The sequence below is a fragment of the Bos mutus genome, chromosome 18 (genome assembly GCF_027580195.1).
Source record: "Bos mutus isolate GX-2022 chromosome 18, NWIPB_WYAK_1.1, whole genome shotgun sequence".
Lineage (NCBI taxonomy): Eukaryota > Metazoa > Chordata > Mammalia > Artiodactyla > Bovidae > Bos > Bos mutus.
Genome location: NC_091634.1, coordinates 6,465,316 through 6,487,803, shown reverse-complemented (window position 1 = coordinate 6,487,803; position 22,488 = coordinate 6,465,316). Strand labels below are relative to the sequence as shown.

General features: G+C 53.6%; 1 protein-coding gene across 4 annotated transcripts in view; it reads left to right on the top strand.

Moving 5' to 3' along the window:
* The first annotated feature begins 363 nt into the window (after positions 1-363).
* The window catches only part of MYH14 (myosin heavy chain 14), a 78,999-nt gene continuing 56,874 nt past the window's right edge, over positions 364-22,488 (top strand). The window contains exons 1-10 of one of the 4 annotated variants that reach the window (XM_070387243.1): positions 364-411; positions 5,567-5,977; positions 11,239-11,395; positions 12,904-12,931; positions 13,060-13,162; positions 13,855-13,878; positions 15,712-15,804; positions 16,193-16,256; positions 19,711-19,809; positions 20,744-20,884. In XM_070387243.1, coding sequence (XP_070243344.1) covers positions 5,570-5,977; positions 11,239-11,395; positions 12,904-12,931; positions 13,060-13,162; positions 13,855-13,878; positions 15,712-15,804; positions 16,193-16,256; positions 19,711-19,809; positions 20,744-20,884 — 1,117 coding nt within the window. In that variant the 5' untranslated portion in view covers positions 364-411; positions 5,567-5,569. Of the gene's footprint in view, positions 412-1,820; positions 2,016-2,479; positions 2,670-5,566; positions 5,978-11,238; positions 11,396-12,903; positions 12,932-13,059; positions 13,163-13,854; positions 13,879-15,711; positions 15,805-16,192; positions 16,257-19,710; positions 19,810-20,743; positions 20,885-22,488 lie in introns of those variants that run through there. The other 3 variants (XM_070387241.1, XM_070387242.1, XM_070387240.1) reach the window with 3 other exon arrangements.

Sequence of the window (22,488 nt, the reverse complement as noted above, 5' to 3'; positions counted from 1 at the left end):
CCGGCCGCCCCCCCAACGCCGACCCTTACAAAGGCCCTCATTCATGTCTGGTGCACAAAGCGGCTCATTCACCCTGGTCCCTTGGGCTTCCCGCCCCTGGCCGCCCCTTGTACCTCGCCATTGGTCGGTCCCCCTGCCTGTCAGGCTTCGGGTCTTGCCTGCTGCCGTGCCGCCTAGCTCCACGCTCCAGAGCCGTTCTTTTCCCACGGCTGGCACACTCCGGCAACTTCTGATTGGCCCCTCCCGCCAGCCGCTCCTCTTGATTGGCGGGTGCGCACCCTGTGGGCGAGTCCATAGCTTGTCGCAGCAGGCGGCGATTGGCCCCTGTTGCGCTTGTGTGGGCGGGGCTTTCTTGGCTGACCCGCCCCTCCTTCTCCCCAGGCCGAAGCCTCGGGACGGCCCTGGAAGCCGGTGAGTGCCCGGGGCCCGCTGCCCGCCTGAGGCGGCGGGGAGTGGAACTGGGTCCCGGGAGGCTGGAGCTCCGAGGTTGCGGTCGGGGCTCCGGAGGCCGGCGCGAACTGCGGGGAAGGGGCGGTGACGTGGACACTCACCTTGCGCTCAGCCGGACGGCAGCTGGGGGCCTGGGGACGGGGTGGGGCGGGGCGTCTCCACTCGCCCCCACAACTCGAGTTCCTCCTCTAGGAGAGGCCGGGTTGGGGTCCTCGCTGGAGGCCCCAGGCCTGTTTCGCAGATGGGGAAACTGAGGCTCGCTTTGGGACATTGGGCGCTTTAATACTGAGTCATTGCCTTCAATTCCCCGCACTCGATGACTGTGTCTCTGTCTTCACGTGTAAAAATTGCGGACCGGAGACAGGGATCATCGTGACTGGCAGAGCAGAGGGGTGGGGAAAGACATCTTTGAGCCCCCGCGATGTACTTGGGCACTTTTATTTTTATAACTAAATAATTAACTTTATATTAACCCGAGATGGGTTATATTGCACCCATTTAACAGAGAAAGAAAAACAGGCCGCACAGAGGCGGTGACTGCAGGGCGACAGGGCCGAGAATAACACTTAGAAGACTGACTGTGTGCTGGGTTCCTTAACGTTTTTAATCCAACAGAAGTCCGCTAAGGAAGGCTGTAGTTCCTAAGAAGTAAATGGGGAAGGAGGTTGAGAGTTACCACTTGGGAAGAGGAAATAGAAATCTTTGAGGACCTACTACGCATTCCACCCAAATCCCCTCTTTAGAAAATGGCCTGGGCTTGAACCCCAGCCCTCCTTCTTACTGGCTGTGTGACCTTGAGCCGGTTACTTACTTCACGTCTCCATGCCTCAGTTTCTCCAGGGAAATGGAGATGCTGATTGTCCTTATCTCACTGGTTTTGAGATCATTCTATGAGTTTGGTCAACTGTTCTAAAAGCCGGAAAACCCTCGGCCCATAGTAGGTGCACTTAGTTACCATTATTTAGTCCTCAGTTCAGAGAACTGAAGCTCCAGACTCTAGAAAATCATGTTCTCGTCTTCTTCGGTATGTCTCGAGCTCCCTGTGAATTGTACGGCCCCGTTTCCAGGGTTGAGGAAACTAAAGTTCTGCGAGATTAAATGATGTCTCCGGGCATTACTTGTTTAAACGCTGGGCTGGGCACTTTCTCCCACATGGGTTTATTCATTTCATTGGCCTCCATTCGCGAAGAGGAAAGCCAAAGCCCAGAAAGCTTGAGCGGGATTCGAACCTCCAGAGTCCTCAGCCGTCTCCGCTGCGGGTCCTTGACCTTTGCTCGCCCAAAGGAGGAGGGGCCCTGGCGCCGCCTCCGCCCACCTGGCAACAGGCTCATCCCCGCCTCTCCCCATCCCCCTGTCTAGGGCCTTGCAACCCCGGGATCCGCCCCCTTCCCCAGCCGGGCAGGTGCTAGGTGACATCAGAGCCGGGCTCCCTCCCGGTGACGCGACGTGGCCCCGCCCCGCGCTGGACCGCGGAGGTAGCCGCACCTGGGAGCTCTGAAGAGGCCGGGGGATTCCTGGGCCCCCTCCCCAGCTTCCCGCTTCCTGTACCAGCCGGCGCCCTCCAGGTAGCCCCCAGGGTCCGCGGGGTGAGGCACTTGGGTCTTAGGGAGATGGGGGTTGCGCGCTGGGATTCCGGGATGTGAGGAGGGGGCCCCGGGGCCGGGAACCCCAGGTCTGATTAAGGACGGCTCTGGGAGGCTGGGCTCATGGGTCTCGAGGGAGGAAGGCGCTGGGACCAGGACTCCCCTGAGAGCTGGAATGTGTACATCTTGAGGGAAGAGGGGGCTGGGAGCCTGGACTCCTGGGTCTGAGGGAGGAGGGGTTGAGTGCCCAGATTTCTGAGTCTGGAGGCAGAGAGGACCCTTGGATCCTAGCACTAGACTGAGGTCAGAGGGCTGGATGCCAAGGGCCCCAACCCCTGCCCCAGGGGCGGATCCCTGGCTCCTTCCTTTCCAGCCAGCAGTCCCTGCCCCTCCCAGGCAGGTGCTTTCACCTGCACTGGTGACAGAAATGAGTCCTGGCAGAGGTGTTCCTGCTGGTTAAGGAGGGCAGGGCTGCCAGAGGGCCAGGCCACCCCATCAGAGCTGTTCTCAGCTCTCAGAAGTTGGTCCCAGGCGTCTTCACCTCTAGCCTCTTCGCCTCTAGCCTCTTTGCCTCTAGCCTCTTTACCTCTAGCCTCTTCGCCTCTAGCCTCTTCGCCTCTAGCGGGCTGCAGTGAGGTAAGGGGGCTGGAATTCACAGGTCCAAGGGAGGAGAGGTCTGAGGGTTCCTGAAAATGTAGGCTGCCGGGGGCCCAGACTCCTGAGTCTGGAGGAGGAGGGGCTGGGGGCCTGGACTCCTGGGTCCAAGGGAGGAGGGACCTGGGGCTCAGACTCTTGGCTCTAGTGAAGGGAGGCACAGGGCTGGGTGATTGCAAAAAACTCCCAAACCCTTCCTGGTCAAAGGCCGTGAGCTGGAGAGGAAGTGGGTGGGGTGAGGGTAAGGGTAAAGTCCCAGGGATGGGACTTGGCTCTGAAGGGATGAGGGCCACTTAGGAGGCCTGGTCAGTCTGGGCGACCTGGGGCCTGGGACGTGGAGAGAGATATGGCATTGGATGGAGGGAGACGCCCGCTGTTTGAATGCAGGGGCCTTGGGTTTGAGGCCAGAGAGCAGCAGGACCAAATGTCATAGGGTGAGGGTGAGGGCCTGGGGCCGCTGGTGGTGGGGAGAGTGCCTGGGGGTAAGAAGGGCGTGTGCCTGGAGCTGAGTGTCCAGGTAAGGGAAAGACAAGGGCCTGCTGGGATCAGATCCAGAGATGTCCAAGAAGAGCTGGGTGTTTGGAGGGACATCTCCAGAGATATGTTGGAGGTGGGGGCTGGGGGTCCTGGAGGGCAGAGGCAGAAGCACCAAGGTGGGGGAGACAGAGCACTGGGGGGTCCTGTGACTGCTGTGTGGGCAGCGATGTGGCCATCTGAGGCCGTGGGAGACAACAGAGTCCAGCTTCTTCAGGGGCAGGGCACGGTGAGGGACAGGGGGCATAGTTTTCCTCAAGGGTGCTTAAACTACTCTGGGATTGCCAAGCTCTGTTCCCTGCTGGTCTGCAGCCCCTTTAAGGGCAGGAAGGGGGTCTAGCACAGGCTGGCTCAGATCTCAAAGCTCATCTTGGGTTGTGACTGTTTGAGACGTGTCTGAGACCCCAGATCAGGTGCTCCTCGAAGCAGGGCCTCGTCTGACTCATATCTGGATCCCCAGACTCACTCTGGGCAGAGCTCAGAACTTAAGAAAACTTCAGGGAATGTTGAGTGAATGCAGAAGTTAATGAATGGGGCCAGCCCATGGTAAAGAGAAGGATTTCAGGTTGCAGGGAAGAAAGCCACTGCTAACCAAGTGATGAAATTCAGGTCTGTTCTGGAGTAACCTAGAGGTGGTCAGGGAACCTGAGTTACAGAAATCAGGTTGTCACTGTTCTAGGGCTTACATCTATGAGGTCAAGGTCCGCAACGTGACCCAGTCTGACCCCCTTTGTCCGTAATCTTTCCTTACCTACCACCCGTTCTCCCTGGATCACCTGGCTCCAGCTACACTGGCAGCTCATAGTGCCACATAGACATAGAGGCACATGCCTGCCCCAGGGCCTTTGTACAGGCTGTTCTCCCAGCCTGAAATGCTTTTTTGTCTGACATTCCCATGGCCTGTTCCCTTCATCTCCCTCAGGTCTTTATTCAGATGCCACATCAGAGAGGCTTTCCTTGGCCACCCCAATTAAAACTTCAATGGCCCTCAACCCTAACAGTCCCTGTTCTCTGCTTCATTCTCCCCCTTGGCATGTATCATCATTTAACATACGGTATAATTTACTTATTTATCTTTGAATCTGTCTCCTGGGATTAGAGCAGCACTAACTCACAGAAACACAATGCAAGCCAAATGTGTAATTTAAATTTTTCTAGCCACATTAAAAATAAAGATATAAAAAGGAACAAGTGACGTAAGTGCTGATGATGTATTTTTTTAATCCAATATGTTACCAAATGTAAGAAACACGAATGAGCTTTTTGTTGTGCTGTCTTTGAAACTGGGTGTGTGTCTTATGGTCAGAACCCATCTCAGTGTGGATTCTCCATTTCAACTCTCCAGTAGCCTCACATGGCCATGGCTCCTATGATAGCCAGATCAGGGCTAGAATGTAAACACCTTAGGAAGGCAGGAATCTTTTTCTGGCTTGTTCTTTGCTATATGGCTGACACCTTGAACAGTAGCATAGACTGGCTTATTAAAGAATTATTTTTAGAAAATGTATTTTATTGAAATATAGTTGATCTACAATGTTGTGTTAATTTCTTCTGTATAGCAAAGTGATTCAGTTATACATATATATTCTTTTCCATTATGGTTTATCACTGTACATTGAATAGAGTTCCCTGGGCTCAACAGTAGGACCTTGCTGTTTATCCATTCTATCTCTAATAGTTGGCATCTGCTAATCCCAAACTTCCAGTCCTTGTCTCCCTCATCCCCCACTCCTTGGCCCGAGCAAGTCTATTCTCTATGTCTGTAGGTCTGTTTCTCATTCCTAGATAAGTATATTTGTTACATATTTTAGATTCCACATGTAAGTTGTATCATATGGTATTTGTCTTCCTCTGACAATTCATTTAATATGATAACCCCTAGGTCCATTCATGTTGCTGCAAACAGCATTACTTCATTCTGTTGTTTGAATGGCTGAGTAGCATTCCATTGTATATATGTGCCACATCTTTATCCATTCATCTGTCAATGGACATTCAAGGTTGTTATTCAAGAATTATTGAATTGGGAATTCGCTGGCGGTTTAGTGCTTAGGACTCCCAGCTTTCAGTGCCAGTGGCCCCTGTTCAGTCCCTGGTGGGGAAATTGAGATCCCAGAAGCCTGGTGGTCCAGCCACACACACACACACACACACACACACACACACGAATTATTGAATGAGTGGATAGAGAGGTGGATGGTAGAATGGGTAAAAAAAGGTCTGTGAACCCGTTTTGCAGAAGTGTAAATTGAGGTTTGGTGGGGAAGGCAGTGGCGACTGTCAGGGGAATCTGGGGTGGGGATGGAAACCCTCCTTGACCCCGGTGCTCTGCTCTCTCCCTGCAGACCATGGCAGCAGTGACCGTGTCGGTGCCCGGGCGGAAGGCGCCCCCCAGGCCGGGCCCGGTGCCCGAGGCCGCCCAGCCGTTCCTGTTCGCACCTCGCGGGCCGGGCGTGGGCAGCGGGCCCGGGGGCTCGGGCACGTCCCCGCAGGTGGAGTGGACGGCACGGCGCCTGGTGTGGGTGCCGTCGGAGCTACACGGCTTCGAGGCGGCGGCACTGCGGCACGAGGGCGACGAGGAGGCTGAGGTGGAGCTGGCGGAGAGCGGCCGGCGGCTGCGGCTGCCGCGCGACCAGATCCAGCGCATGAACCCGCCCAAGTTCAGCAAGGCCGAGGACATGGCCGAGCTGACCTGCCTCAACGAGGCCTCCGTGCTGCACAACCTCCGCGAGCGCTACTACTCCGGCCTCATCTACGTGAGTGGCCTCCTTCCCCGGGAGGGCCTTGCCTGGGGGGTGGGGCGGCTGGGTGTCAGCACCCCAGCTGGAACCGACGTGAGGCTGTTTCTAATTCTCCCCTCAGGTCGGATAACAGTGCCCACCCTTAGTTGCCAAGTGATAAATTATTGGATTACCAGGACTGCCTCAGACCCCATTGCAGGCGTCTCATATTATACAGTGCTGCTGCGGCTAAGTCGCTTCAGTCGTGTCCGACTCTGTGCGACCCCATAGACCGCAGCCCACCAGCTCCCCCGTCCCTGAGATTCTCCAGGCAAGAACACTGGAGTGGGTTGCCCTTTCCTTCTCCAATGCATGAAAGTGAAAAGTGAAAAGGAAGTCGCTCAGTCATGTCCAACTCTTTGCGACACCATGGACTGCAGCCTACCAGGCTCCTCTGTCCATGGGATTTTCTAGGCAAAAGTACTGGAGTAGGGTGGATGCTCCTTTATTGGGCTTCCCCTGTGGCTCAGTGGTAAAGAATCCGCCTGCAATGCAGGAGCCCCAGAAGAAGCGGGTTCAATCCCTGGGTAGGGAAGTCTCCCTGGAGAAGGAAATGACAACCCACTCCAGTGTTTTTGCCTGGAGAATCCCAGGGGCGGGGGAGCCTGGTGGGCTGCCGTCTATGGGGTCACACAGAGTCGGACACGACTGAATCGACTTAGCAGCAGCAGCAGCAGGATTAAGACAGGACCGGTCATAGTGGAGAAGGCAATGGCAACCCACTCCAGTACTCTTGCCTGGAAAATCCTATGGACGGAGGAGCCTGGTGGGCTTCAGTCCATGGGGTCGCTAAGAGTTGGACACGACTGAGCGACTTCACTTTCACTTTTCACTTTCGTGCATTGGAGAAGGAAATGGCAACCCACTCCAGTGTTCTTGCCTGGAGAATCCCAGGGACGGGGGAGCCTGGTGGGCTGCCGTCCACGGGGTCGCACAGGGTCGGACACGACTGAAGCGACTTAGCAGCAGCAGCAGGTCACAGTGAGATTGACTGTGCCCTAGTCACTGTTAACCTTTCAATGTCTCACGTTGTTTAATCTTAACAGCAAGCAGGTGGAGTAGGGCAGTGGTTCTTAGCTCTGCCTTCTCGTTATAGTCAGCTGGGGAATTTTTACAAAATGCCAGCACTGGAGCCCTGCCCCACCCCATTTGAATCAGACTCTCTGGGGGGTGTGACATGGACACTGGCATTTTTAATAAGCTTCCAGGGTGGTTCTAATGGGCAGCCAGAGTGTCGTTCAGAGCAAACAGGATTAGAGATGTTGACAAGGAATGTCGACAATAATAATGAGAAATAATGATCATGGGTGGCTAGCAAATATTTATCGAGCACTTAATGATGTGCCAAGTACTGTTCTAAGTGCTGCGTGTGGGTTATCAGCTCACTTCTGGCCTGGGGACTTGTCCTTATCGCCTGATGTTTCAGGAATGTTAAGTGACTTGGGTCCCAGGTCACATGGACGTGAAGGATTTGAACCCAGGCAGCTGGCTGCAGAGTCACGCTCTGAATACCAGCTTAGAGGGCTGGAGTCTCACTGCCTTGCTCATTGAAACTGGCCCGTCAAGAATAGATGCAAAGTATCTCCCTAAGACCCTAAAAGGAAAAGTGCTGGTTTTATGTGTTATAAAAACTGCAAAACTTTCATGAAAGTAATAAAAGAATACGTCACTAAATGATGAGATGTATCAAAAAAATAAAAATAAAAATAAATAACCTGGCCTCAATGTCCACCCCGTTAAGGGTCATAAGCACAAGATAAGGGTATTTTTATGAATTCTGACTCCTGTTTGGGGGAGAGACTGAGGCCGTGAGAGGGGCCAGTGGCTTGCTCAGGGCCCCTCAGCTTTTGGTGGCAGAGATGGGATTTGACCTCAGGATTATCTGGCCCTGGATTGAGGTGACACCTTCTGCAGCCTATGTTGGGCCCTTAGGATTCCTCACTTGCCTTTGTGAGCCATGGGAGCTCTGTGAGCCTCTGTCCAGGCCACTGCCCTGGACCTCATCAAAGTCAAGGGATCAGAGAGGCACCCAAAACCCTGAGCCACCCCTTTCCTGTTAGTAAACACTCTGAACCCTCACAGCAATGTTGTAGGGTATCTCCTATCATCCCCATTCTGTCGGTGGGGACACTTAGCCTCAGAGAGGGGCCAAGACTTAGGCCACGCCCCACCAGCTACCAACCAGCTTAACCAGTATTTGAACCTAGGCCTTCTGACTCTAGACCCCCCATTCTATCCACAGCAGTGGGAAGATTGTTGGGAAAGTTCAGGGGGGAAAATGGTGAGGCCTGAGTGAAGGCTGTGTGTGGTCTGAGAGTCAGAGAATTGGGACCTGACAAATGAAAGTGAGATGGAAGTTTCCGGAAGCCCAGACAGGAAGGAAATTCGGCCTTAACACTAATCATTAGTACTCAAGGAGTGCCTGCTTTCTCCGTGAGGTGCTATTCTAAACTTCATTTCAGTATGATCTTGTTGACCCCCTCACCACATAAGGCTGTGAGATAGGGGTTATCACCTCCTTTGCCCACGGCTTGGACAAGAAAAGACATTGGCCCAGGAGTAGTTAACAGCTAATGTATTAGGCGTGCATAGGGACTTCCCTGTGGTCTAGTGGTTAAGACTCCACACTTCCACTGCAGGGGGTGCGGGTTTGAGCCCTGTCCAGGGAACTAAGATCCTGCATGCTTTGAGATGTGACATAATTGAGTAAATAAATAAAAAATAAGCACACACAGGGTTCCAGGGCTCACGCTCAGCTCGGTACTCGCAACATGAACTTGTGGGTAGCTCCCTGAAGCCCTCTGTAGAAGCACTGTTCCCATGTCTGTGTGATGAAAAGGGGACCCGGGAAAGTTAAGGAGTGTGCTCAAGCCACCCAGCTAGAAGATTTGATTCAAGCTCCACCTGGCTTCTCCTTGGGCTGTGCTTAGTAAATACTAACTGGCCAAAGGGAAAGACAGTGCCTTCCAGTGGAAAGGGAGAGGAGGGGTGTCCGGGATTCCAGAAACCAGATCCTGTTGCTCATAGGCTATTTGGCCTGATGTGGTCCCTTCCCTGAGATGCCCAGGGCAGAAGGGGACCCCATCTGCTGGACGCTGGCTGTGCCCTCTGCTCCGGGAGGCACCTGAAGATGCTTGGCATCATGTCACTCTCAGAATCCTTCTAGATGGTGGAGGTTCAGAGCTCCATTTCTCCAGAGCTGAAAACTTGGGCTTGGAGAGGGCAAACACCTGGAGTCCAGTCACACAGGCTAGATACGTGGGATGACACAGCATCCGAGTCTGAGTCTTAGCTCCCGGGTGGGCTGGGAACCTGAGTGTCTCAGCGCCACGACTGGAGCGCCTTTTATCGCCCCGCCTTGGGCTGTCTGGTTTTTATTCACTGTCTTCCTTAATCCCTACTGCCTCGGTAATGAGCTGGGGAGGGTTTCTCAGGGAGGAAACCGAGACTGAGGGGAGAGTCACTGGGCTGCGGAGGGGCGGTGGCAGCGGGGAGTTGGACCTGGCGGGTCCGCCTTCAGAGTCCTGCCCCAGGCCCTTCCAGCCAGGCTTCTGCAGCTGTGCGCTGGCCACTCAGGTGGCCCCGGCCCTCTCTAGGCGCGCCGGCCTCAACCCCTTTCCCCCTGGCCTTGGCAGCCAGCTCAGGTTCCCTCTAGGGTGTTGCCCTGGCTATAAGGTATGGCTGGCAGGAGGGGGCTGGGACGGGGATGGGGTGCAGGAGGTGGGCTCCTCAGCCAGCCAGAAGTGGGGGCCAGGGCGCCAGCAGCCATGAGATACCCTCCCTGGGAATGTGGTCTGGCTGCCCCGCCCTTTGAGAGCTCTGGGGAGCTGCTGGCAGGGCGGGCAGACACCCAGCAAACCGGTTGTTCTGCTCCGGGCTGGCCACCCACTCTCCCATCCTTAAAAGCTTGGCACCGGGCAGCCTGCGGTGGCCACACCCTCACTCTGCTTGAGAAGCTCAAGTTGTCTGGGAGCTTAAAGCAGTTCTGCTGTCAATCGACAAGTAAATAGCTGGTCATTTAACTCGCTAAGTAGCTAACTAGCTGCCTAAGTAGCTAGTTGGTTTCATAGTTAACTAGCTGAGACCCTGGGGCTTCCCCAGTGGCTCAGTGGTAAAGAATCTGCCTGCCAGTGCAGGAGATATGGATTCGATCCCTGGGTCCAGAAGATCCCCTGGAGAAGGAAATGGCAACCCACTCCAGTATTCTTGCCTGGGAAATCCCATGGACAGAGGAGCCTGGCAATCCATGAGGTCGCAAAGAGTCGGACATGACTGAGCAACTAAACAGCAGCTGAGCCCCTAAGCAACTCTCTGGCTTTATTAGCTAGCTTGACCCAGCTAAGTTAACTAGTTAGCTCTCTGGATTGTGTTAGCTAGGTGGTCAGCTAGTTCTCTAGCCGGTCTAACTGCCTTGATCCCTCCTGTCTCTCGTCTACCTGAGGCTCCATTAGAGCTGGAACAGTGCTTAAATGATTACCAGGTCCTGAACTCAGGCCCAAAGGCTGTGTGGACAAATTCAGGGCATCCATGCAAAAAAAAAAAAAAAACTTGGATGCCAAAAAAAAAGTTACGTCTTTATTTTCATGCATCTCAAACCTGAAATTTAGCATGTCCTCCAGTAAGAGGGAACCACCAAAACTGTCATGTACGCAGGTCCTGTGAGTCTGTTATCAACAGAAACCGCAGACATGTTCCCGTCAAGTTTCAGCGGCTGCAGATACAGGAAGCACTCTTCCAGAAATATTCTGTGTGTATTCAAGCAGATTCAGAAAAGTGTTCTTCTTGCAAAGTTCTTACCTTGTTTCTTATGTTGTTTTGGAGATAGTTCTCTGTCTGTAGAGGCCAGAAACCTCATAGGAATTCATTGCATGACCATGCATCCAGATTGTTTCCGGTCCTTCGTTATTTTAAAAGAATGATGCTACAGATGAACTTGCACTTGGTCCTTTCATGGTGTGAGTCCAAGCAGTGACAGGGCTACAAAGCCTCCATTCTCTCCCCTTGTGAATCCTCATTCATACAGCACCTTTGTGCAGTTTGGAAAGCTTCTTTTCAACCATCAGCCTGAAACCATAACAAATGCTTAAATCTACATTGTCATTGTGCGAATGGCAGTCCCTTTGCCGGATGTCATTGTGCAGTGCACAACCTGCCCAGCTGTACATGGCAACTCCGTGCTGCCCCTGGGTCACAGGCAGGTAGCTAGCTGAGGCCCTCTCCCTTCTTGCCCATTGCAGACGTACTCCGGCCTTTTCTGTGTGGTCATCAACCCATACAAGCAGCTGCCCATCTACACGGAGGCCATCGTGGAGATGTACCGGGGCAAGAAGCGCCACGAAGTGCCGCCCCACGTGTACGCAGTGACCGAGGGAGCCTACCGAAGCATGCTCCAGGGTGAGTGTGGGGTAGGGGCTGCTGGAGGTGCCTCTTCAATGGGGACTGGGCTGGGGGTCAGGATTAGATGTCAGCTCAAGGATTTCAGACTCTGCAAGGCTTCTTTGTGGGGCAGGAGGGAACACAAATGGAGGGCCGAGTGGGCAAGGCTCTGAGTTCCACCAGACAGGTCCCTTTTCATCTGTCTCCTTGTTTACCCCTCCCTGCAACAAGCATCACTTGGAAGCTCATTGGTTCCAGGCTTCTATAAAAATTCCTCTTGAAACAGTGTCTCTTAAGAGCGTTCATTCATTCAACATTTATGTTGCTGACACGATCTATGTTGTTGTGAGTGAATGCCACCCCTTAGAGAATGGGCAGCATGGGCTCGCTGTGTACAGCTGGGCAGGTTGTGCGTTGTATAAGGATGTCCATCAGAGGGGTGCCATTTACTCCATGACAATTGATTACTCGGGGCAAAATTCCATAATTCCATGTGGTACATGTAATACACTCATTATCTATTTATTGTAGGTCACCTATTTTAATAAATACTTGTATATATTAAAAAACATATTAAACATTTTAAAGTTTGTATCTTTCTATCATGACATTAATAGTAGGCAGCATATAAGCTGTATTTTCAAAGCAGTGGTTCCCAGAGTGTAGTCCTCTCATCATTAGCCTCAGCATCACTTAGGAACTTGTTTGAAATGTCAACTCAGCCTTTACTCTTGACCTGCAGAGTCAGAAAGCCTAGGGAGAGCCATGAACCTTGCCACTTCCCACTGTCCTTGGTGTCTAACACTTAGTAGCTGGTCTGTGTGCATTTATTGAAGGGATGGCTCAGATGGTAAAGAATCTGGCTGCAATGAGGGAGACCCAGGTTCAATCCCTGGGTCAGAAAGACCCCCTGGAGGAGGGCATGGCAACCTACTCCAGTATTCTTGCTTGGAGAATTGCATGGATAGAGGAGCCTGGGGGGGCTATAGTCCATGGAGTCACAAAGAGTTGGACACGGCTGAATGACTAACAGCAACTTGTCAGACCCAGGATGAGCGGAGGAGGAGATAGTAGGGACCGCGCTGTGCTCTCTGCCCTCAGGGCAGACGACCCCCAGTGGGCCATCAGTCACCATCACTACATTCTGTGGCCTGTTTGCTATTACAGGCTGAGCCTGGGGTCTAGGATCTCACTCTCACATCTTTGAATGTCATCATTCAGCCCGAGGCAGCACATAGTAGGGGCTCAAATTGAAGTTTGTTGAATGAATTACATTCTGTTTGGTTGGAGTTTGTTGTCTTCATTTTACAGGTTAGGACACACTGAGGCTCAGGGAGGGACAGCTGCTTTCCCAGACCCATACAGCCAAAAGAGGCTGAGTCAGGATCAGGTATTAGAATCTAGGAAGATCATATGTCAAAAACCCAGCTTTTCCTTAGCCCTTGGGAAGGATTTTGAAAATAGGGTGGCCAGCATCTCGCTGGAAAAACCCTCCCAGGTGACCCATCCCCCTCTGTCCCCTACAGATCGTGAGGACCAGTCCATTCTCTGCACGTGAGTAATCCTGAAGGACTTCCTGGAGGAAGTGGGATCCCAGCTGGGCATGGCTCTGCTTGGAATGGACGGGGCTTACCTGGTGACTTGGGCTGACCCTTTTTGCTTCCTTTTGTGCCCCCCCTTAGTGGGGAGTCCGGGGCCGGGAAGACAGAAAACACCAAGAAAGTCATCCAGTACCTTGCCCACGTGGCATCATCACCAAAGGGCCGTAAGGAGCCTGGTGTCCCGGTAAGTGACCTGCCTTGGGACGTACTCTGGAGCCTGCCACCAGATGCTCCCTCCCTCTCAGGCTCTGCTTCCCCTCCTAAGTAACTCCCCGCCTCTCCCATGGAAGAACACAGTCACAGGCCTTCTCCTGGCTGCCCCTGCCCCACCCCCACCCCCGAATCCCTACTATGTGCCTGATATATATAGTGCTGGGAGCCAAGGCAGGATGGACATAAAAATTGCAACAGCCAGTCCTTCGCCTCATTGACCCTTGGAACAGTGCCTCTGGCACACAGTAGGAGCTTACATCCCAGAGCACCCACTATGTGTCTGGCCTGTTTAGGTTCCTGCAGTGCCCAGGTTTGCTTTGTAAGTGAGCGTTTATATATAGCCCTAGTCCTTTGACTTATATTACTGTAACGCCCCAGTGAGGTGGGTGTGGTTTAAAGATGGGAAAGCAAAGTCACACCTGGGGTGGGTCAGCTGTCCAAGGTTACACGCCCAGGAAGGGCTAGCCCAGATTCAAACCCCAGGTGATGGGGCCGCCGCCCGCTCCCCACCCCCAGGCACCCCGCTCCACAGGCCAGTTTCCCCAGCCCCTTGTCTCTCTATCCCACCCCCTGCCCCCTCCCCCAACCTCGTTCACCTGTGTGTCTGTCCATGTTCCATGTGCCGTGTCCTGGTCCGTGTCTCGTGTCCTGTGACTTCCTCAGGCCTCCGCCAGCACCGTGTCTTATGTGAGTAGCAGGGAATCACCTCGAGTCCTGCCACCCCTAATACCACCCGGGTCACCCCAACCCACAGTCTTCCTGGCAGACAGGTCCCAAGGCACTGACGGTCACCCCTGCCTGGAGGCCACATTGTCACTTTTGATGGCCCTACTATGTGCACAGCAGGCGCCACACTGTCATTTCATGCAACCCTACAGTGGGCACATACCCAGGGCCCCCCACTGTTGCTTATGGCAGCCCAACTGTGTAGTGAAGGACAGGGAAGCCTGGCGTGCTGCAGTTCATGGGGTTGCAGAGTCAGACACAACTTAGCGATTGAACAACTGTGTGCACACAGCCAGGGCCATTTCGTGTGGTCCTGTTGTGCATGTGCAGACCCTACCACATAGCTGTGTATATTAGCCCTACTGTATCTGTGCAGAGCGGCCACAGATCCCAGGGGGAAGCAACCCAGAGCCTATAACTACCATTTATTGTTGATCTGCTAAATGAATGTAGGCAGAGCCCACAGACACCACGCTTTCACACAGCCCAGGGACCCACAGTGCCATTCATGGTAGGCAGGCCTACTCTGTGCCCCCAGCTCAGGCTGGTGTCTGAGGGCTCACAGGGCATTTAAAGAAATAGTCGGGATCTTTGAGAACCTGGTTAGGAAAGAGGAGAAGAGGGTTGTCATGTATTGAGCACCTACTGTGTTCCTGGCTCTGACACCCAAGTGGCTGTAGGGAAGCTCAGAATAAGATCTCTAGCCATGGGGGCCCGAGGAGGGATAAATTGGCAGTAGGTGATTAACAGATGCATACTACCATGTATAAAATAAATAAACAACAGGGATTTACTATATACCCAGGAAACAGTTGAATTTCCCTGGAGTCTCAGACAGTAAAGAATCTGCCTGCAATGTGGGAGATCCGGCTTCAATCCCTGGTTCAGAAAGATCCCCTGAGGAAATGGCAACCCACTCCAGTATTCTTGCCTGGAGAGTTCCATGGACAGAGGAGCCTTGCCAGCTGCAGTCCACAGGGTTGCAGAGTTGGACACAACTGCACAACTAGCACTTTCATAGGAAACAGTAGTCAATATTTTGTAAGTTTTAAGGGAAAAGAATCAGAAAAAAAGAATATATATATATCCAAATCACATTGCTGTACGCTTGAAACTAACTCAATATTGCAAATCAACTATACTTCAATTTTTTAAAACTGCTGTCTTAAAAAAAAAAAAGTCCCCACTCAAGGATTAGCCTGACTGGGGAAGGAAACTACCATTTCTTGAATGTGTACTCTGTGTCAAACAGTTTGAGGAACTCTACATAGATGGTATAGATTTTTCTTTAGGTCCACAGGGGATACATGAGTATGCATTCACTGCAACAACAACAACAAACAAACCAGGCAAAATGAAATTCCTCTTTCCTTCTCTCAGTCCTCTTTCCTTGGAGTGGCTTACTCTGTTGATATTTTGGTATGTATCCTTGCAGACCTTTCTCTAAACGTCTACAAACATGTATCTATATGTATAGATATGGGAGTCCTGTTCTGTGGTGTTTTCTCGGTTCATTTTTTTTTTATTATTAATAGGATCACATTGTAGGTGTTGTCCTGAGACTTGCTTTTTTGGTTTTGTTTCCGCTGGACAATGGATCTTAGAGAAGTTTCCTCATTCACTTCACAACAGACCGAAGGGCAAGCCCAGATCCGGGAAAGCTGGCACACGCCCAGATAGACACACAAAGGCCCCTCACACACAGACACTCAGCCAGACCCCCCACCCCAGCGGGGCCAGTGCCCTCACCACCCCCGACCCGCCACTGACAAGTCATCCCCCGACGCCCTGCAGGGTGAGCTGGAGCGGCAGCTTCTTCAGGCTAACCCGGTCCTGGAGGCCTTTGGCAACGCCAAGACGGTGAAGAATGACAACTCCTCCCGCTTCGTGAGTGCTGGGGGAGGGCAGGGCCTGGGCTCCAGTTAATGAACCTGGAGCTGGGAGCGAAGAAAGGTTGGGGGGAGACAGGACGTGTGGGTCCGTGAGGGGGGAGGTACCTGGGATCCATGGCTCCTGGGCCTGAAGGATGAAGGGGAACTGGGGACCTGGGTCCTAAGGGAAGAAGTCAGAGGTGCGTGGACCTTGAATTCTCCCCGGGAGGCGCCGCTCCCCACCGCATCCCGGCCCCAGCTGGAACCTCATGATCGGAAGGGGTTCAGATTGGAGGGAGATAGTCAAGAGACAGGCTGACTCTCGGAGGGGTGAGTGTGGGTTGGGGGTGCTCCCCAGGCCCGCAGGACCCTCAGCTAAGCCCCTCCACCCGCCTCCCTTGCAGGGCAAATTCATCCGCATCAACTTCGACGTTGCCGGGTATATCGTGGGCGCCAACATCGAGACCTGTATCCTCTCACTGTCCAGAGGGGGCGCCCGGGGGCGGGGAAGAGCGGTAGCGGCCATAGAGGGCGGCCCTCGGGGTCTCACCGCGTATAGGAAACAGGGGTCCACACTCGCCCGGAACCCTGGCTCCCTGCTGCCCACCCTGTGCCTCCGTTTCCGCTCTGCCGAAGGAGAGGGACGCTAGAACCTCAGGAAGGGGCAGGCGCAGCGTCTCCACGTTGCGGGGAGGATGGCGGGGCCTCTCGTAGCCTTTAAGAGAACGCCCTCCCAACCTCGCCACGGGGCGGAGGGTACGGGAGCACAGAGAAACGATGCAGCGAAAGCGGAAGGCGTGTGGGGGCCAGAGCCCTAGCCCCGTGGAGTCACGTGGGACGTGCTTAATCCCAAGGTGTTACAACACGTGTGATGAGTGCATCAGAGACTCCGCACTGGAAGTTTTTATTGGGGGCTGGTCACATAGGCACCGCCTGCCCAGCGCGTACCCAAATTTCAGAGTCCGGGAAGGAAAACAGATGTTCAGCAGAAAGCATTTGGTTTACACAGTTGAGGTGCAGGGAGCCCGTGTTATCAGCCTCCTGAAGTTCAGATTCCCAGACACCAGCCAAAGACAGGCCTCGCAAGCCTGCTGACTCCCGCCAAGCTGTGTCCAACTTTCCCCACCGGTGGCAAAAACGCTCCCTAGAACTCTCATGGACGGAGGAGCCTGGTAGGCTGCAGTCCATGGGGTCACTAAGGGTCGGACATGACTGAGCGACTTCACTTTCACTTTTCACTATCATGCATTGGAGAAGGAAATAGCAACCCACTCCAGTGTTCTTGCCTGGAGAATCCCAGGGATGGGGAAGCCTGGTGGGCTACCGTCTATGGGGTCGCACAGAGTCGGACACAGACTGAAGCGATTTAGCAGCAGCAGCAGCAGAAATTTACAAGATAGAACCCAGAAGGCCCAGGAGTGCAAAACTTAAGAGAACAAGGGAAAACATCACACTGACCCTGGGTTCGAATCCTGGCTTTGAGGCTGGGGGCCCTTAAGCCTGTGATTTGACCTCTCTGGGCCTCAGTTTCCCCATCTGAGAAGGGGGGAAATCATAAAAGCTACCCTTGAAGGGTCTGAAGGACAATGTGAGGTACATTCTTAGCACAGCTCCTCCCTGATGGTCCAGAGGTTAGGACTCCCATGTTCCCCATGCAGAGGCCCCGGATTCGATCCCTGGTCAGTGGAACTAGATCCTGCGTGCTGCAACTAAGACCAGGTGCAGCCAAATATATATATATATATATATATATATATATATTATATATTTAAGTTTATTTTTAAAAAGGAAGACTGAACTACCTGAGACTTCCCCGGTGGGTGGTCCAGGTTAGGACTTGGTGCTTTCACTGTCAAGGGCTTGGGTTCAATCCCTGGTCTGGGAATTAAAATCCCACAAGCCGCTGCAAGGATGGGCCAAAAGAAAAAAAAAAAGAATGAGCTATTATTATTAGAAATGAATGATGAAGTTAGCACTGTCCTTATAATGTTAATATGTTAATATTGTTGGTTAATAATTATGAATTGTAATGTGGACATATTAATAACAAATCGTATTTCCATCCCTGGGGTGTCAGCTCACTATCCCATACCTGCTTCCTCTCCCTGTCATCCAGGGAGAGATTGAGAAGCAGTGCGTTGGCAAAGAGTTTCTCCTAAGAGGGCTTGTGTGTGTGCGCTCAGTCGTGTCTGACTCTTTGTGACCCCATGGACTGTAGTCCACCAGGCTCGTCTGTCCCTGGCATTTCCCAGGCAAGAATACTGGAGTGGCTTGCCATTTCCTTCTCCAGGGGATCTTCCCAACCCAGGGATCAAACCCAAGTCTCTTGCATCTCCTGCATTGGCAGGCAGATTCATTACCACTAGATATTTAGGGAGTAAGGAAGCAGGGACCTCCCTGTCAAGCCCTGGGCCCCATAGACTCTACTGCTGCCTGGTAAGCACTTCCTTGGGCTCAAGGCCTCGTGACCCCTGCAGCCACCAGCCCCTATCCCCACAGTTCCTGCGGCCCATCACCCCACTTCATGGTGCTTCCTGCTCACACAGCTTCTTAAAGCCCAGGGCTCTCTCTGCCCCACCCCCTCCTCCATCCTGCCACCCTGAGCCTCCGTGGACCCCAGGGTTCCAGCAACCTCTCCTGTTCACCTGTGTCTTCCCTGTCAGCTTCCGAATGCTAACTTTCTCCTGCCCACACTCCCCATCCCGTTGGGGCTGCTCCCACTGGGCACAGTTCTCCTGCTCGGCTGTCTCTGCCTCAGGGCCAATGACCAGGCTGTGGACTGATGCTCTCACCCCCAAACAGATGGATTGATCCCTTTCACACCAGCATCCCTCATGACCAACATTTCTGGAGGGTTGACCTTGTGTCTGGGGCCACCCTGAGAACTCTCTGTCTGTTAATTCAGTCCCTCATATCTGTAACCCTGTGAGGCAGATGCTATTTTTTTTTAAGGCTTTTTTTTTTTTTTATGTGGACCATGTTTTTTTTAATATCCTTATTTAATTAGTTACAACACTGCTTCCGTTTTATGTTTTGGTTTTTTGGCTGCGAATGTGGGGATCTTGGTTCCCAGATCAGGGATTGAATCTTCACCCCCTTGTAAGACTTGGAAGGCCAAGTGTTAACCATTGGACTGCCATGTCCAACTCTCTGCCACCCCATGGACTACAGCCCGCCAGGCTCCTCTGTCCATGGGATTTCCCAGGCAAGAGTACTGAGTTGCCACTTCGTCCTCCAGGGGATCTTCCTGACCCAGGAACTGAACCTGTGTCTCCTGTGTCTCCTGCATTGGCAGGCAGATTCTTTGCCACTGGGCCACCTGGGAAGTATCATGTGCCTGGTGGTCCATGAGCATAGGACACAGATGGCTACACCAAGTATCAATTGTTTTATTTTCCTTTAAGGCGTCTTGCCAATTTTTAGTGTGTAAACCAGCCATCTGGCTTTCCCAGAAGGGAGAAGCCGAGAACCCCAGTACGGGGAAACTGAGGCTGGGAGGGTCATGATGACAGGAGGTTTTTTTTTTTTTGGCCATGCCACATGGCATGTGGGATCTTAGTTCCCTTACCAGGGATCAAACCTGCATCCTTTGCATTGGAAGTGCAGAGTCTTAACCATTGGACCGCCAGGGAAGTCCTCATGGGAAGTATTCTTATCCATGGTAAACGACAAACTAAGCACCTGCTCAGGTGTTAGCTACATAATAACTCATTTACCCTCACGGCACCTCAGGAACTCATGGATGGGTGTTAGTATGAGGCTCCTTGCACAGGTGAAGAAACTGAGGCACGAGGCTAAAGTGACACGTCCACAGTTACTGGTCCAGTTAGGTTGCCCACCAGGTCTGTGAGTGCCTCTACTGTTCCATGAGAGAGCAGGAGGGGGTTCCCTCCTCTGCGGCACCTTGACTCGGCCCGCCCAGACCTGCTGGAGAAGTCGCGGGCCATCCGCCAGGCTAAGGACGAGTGTAGCTTCCACATCTTCTACCAGCTGCTGGGAGGCGCCGGGGAGCAGCTCAAGGGTCAGTGTCGGGGGACTGGCTCTGGGGGACTGGGCGAGAGTTGCATGTGGACCCCCTGGGGAGGAGGACGTGGGAGGCGCTAACCTTTGTCCAGCACCTGCTCTATGTTAGGCTCCTGCTGGGTGGCGGCTTCTCTCGCCTCTCGGATCCCGCTGCCTCTCGACTTCCACCGCCCCCAGACTCTGCTCTCCTTTGGCTCCTGCTGTCTCCTGGGTCTTGCTCACGCCAGCTCCGCGGGGACATGGCTCCTGCCCACCCTCTCCTGAACCTCCAAGGGGCTCTGCTTCCTCCAGCCGCGTGTTGTGACGACTCCAGCTTTGCCACCGTGTGGTTCCTGACGATTGTGGTTTGCGTGGCTTCTGAGCCCCTGCCTCCTGTCTCCTGCCTGAGACCCCTTCTGTCTCCTGCTCTGCGCCCCTCCAGCCCTCTGGCTGCGGAAACGCCCCAGGCTCTCTCTTCTATGGCGGCCCTGCTGCCCTGCGGCTCCCTCGCATTCTGGCTCCTTCCACCCTGTAGCTTGGGTCGCCTTTTGATCCCTCCGCACCCAGCCTCCCGCTCCCGGTGGCTTCCGAACCCACACACGCTCTGCCGCCCGAGCCCTGCTGTCCCGTGGCTTCTGCTAACTCGGGCACCCGCAGCCCTGTTGCTTCTGCCGGTGGGTGCCTCTCACCTGTTCTGGGCAGTTCTGCGTCTTGAGAATCACTATGAAAGGAGGGAAGAGGAAAGGTCTGAGATGTGCTAAGTACCCACTTCACAGGCCAGCCCTTCCCACCAAACCCGTGAAGAAAGGATCTCGACTCATTTGACAGAGGAAGAGCCCGAGGTCCCTAGTGGGGCAGAGATGCACGTCCTCGGGTGGCCATTTAGGAAGCCAGGACACGAGTCTGACGCTACGGCTCATTCTTGACCTTGGCCCCTGCCGTTACCCCTACAGCTGACCTGCTCCTGGAGCCCTTCTCCCACTACCGCTTCCTGACCAACGGGCCGTCTTCCTCTCCGGGCCAGGAGCGCGAGCTCTTCCAGGAGACGCTGGAGTCCCTGCGGGTCCTGGGATTCACCCATGAGGAGATCACCTGTGAGTGAGCCCAGACCCTGCCTGGTAAAGGGTGGGGCTGTGGGCTGCATGGGAAGGAGGGGCACCTGGCCGTTCATGGCTCGGTTTGAAAACTGCAACAGGGAACAGAGAAGGGAGGGACCTTTAAATAGGGGATCAGGAAGGACATGGTGAGATGGTGATGATTGCACGGAGGTCTGGAGAGCTCACATGTGAATGTTGGTGCTATCAGGGAAGGACGGACCAGGCGGCGGAGGGGAGGGACAGTATGCAAAGGCCCTGAGGCAGGAAAGGCATGGTGTGTTTGAGGCATTGAAACTTCTCGAGGGACTTCCCTGGTGGTCCACTGGTTAAGACTCCATGCTTCCACCGCAGGGGCACAGGCTTGAGCCGTGGTCAGGGAACTAAGATCCTGCACACTGCTCAGTATGGCCAAAAAAAAAAAAAAAAAAAACTCGTCTAATTCTCGAATGGCCTCAATTAGTCAGTGACCCAGGTGGTTGGGGAGATGAAGCCGCAGAGGCAGTTGGGGCGGGGGACTTTTTTCTGAGGGCACTAGGGAGCCATGGGAGGGCTGGGAACCGCAGAGGAGCAGCTCTGGGTTGTGTGAAGGCTAGAGGAGGCTGAAATGAGGGTACAGGGAAGACCCTGACTGTGGCCCCGAGTCTGCCCTGGAGCACTGGGCTCATCAGCCCGTGCTCTGCTGCTTTGCCCCACCCCTTTCTCACCCAACAGTACGTTCTGACAACAGTTCATTTGCAGTACTGTTTTCATTTGCCAGGGCTGCCATCATAGAGTACTGTACAAGTGCCTTGCTGGTGTGCTAAGTCGCTCAGTCGTGTCCCACTCTTTGAGACCCCATGGACTGTAGCCCTCCAGGCTCCTCTGTCCATGGGATTCTCCAGGCAAGAATACTGGAGTGGATTGCTATGCCCTCCTCCAGGGGATCTTCCTGACCCAGGGATCGAACCTGGGTCTCTTACTTCTCCTGCATTGGCAGGCGGGTTCTTTGCCACTAACACCATCTGGGAAGCCTAAATGAGTGCTTTAAACACGTGAAATCAATCATCTCCCTGTTCTGGAGGCGGGAAGTCTGAGATCAGGGTGTCAGCGGGGTTGGTTGGTCCTAGAAGATTCTGCTTCCTTTCTCTCCCTTGGATTCTGGTGGTTTCCTGACAGCTTGGCTTCCCCTGGCTGGTAGAAGCATCACCTGATCTCTGCCTTCAGCTTCACGGGGCACACCTCCCTGCCTGCACGTCTGTCTGCAGACTCCCCTTTTTATAGGATGCCCATCATTTTGGATTAGGGGTCACTGCACTCCAGTGTAATCCTGTCTTCACTTAAATAATTGCAGCTGCCATGACCCAATACCCAAATCAGGTCACATTCTGTGAGGTCCCAGGCGTTAGGACTTTAATATATTTTTGGAGGGAGTAGAGGGACACGGAGAAGGCAATGGCACCCCACTCCAGTACTTTTGCCTGGAAAATCCCGTGGACGGAGGGGCCTGGTGGGCTGCAGTCCATGGGGTGGCTAGAGTCGGACACGACTGAGCGACTTCACTTTCACTTTTCACTTTCATGCATTGGAGAAGGAAATGGCAACCCACTCCAGTGTTCTTGCCT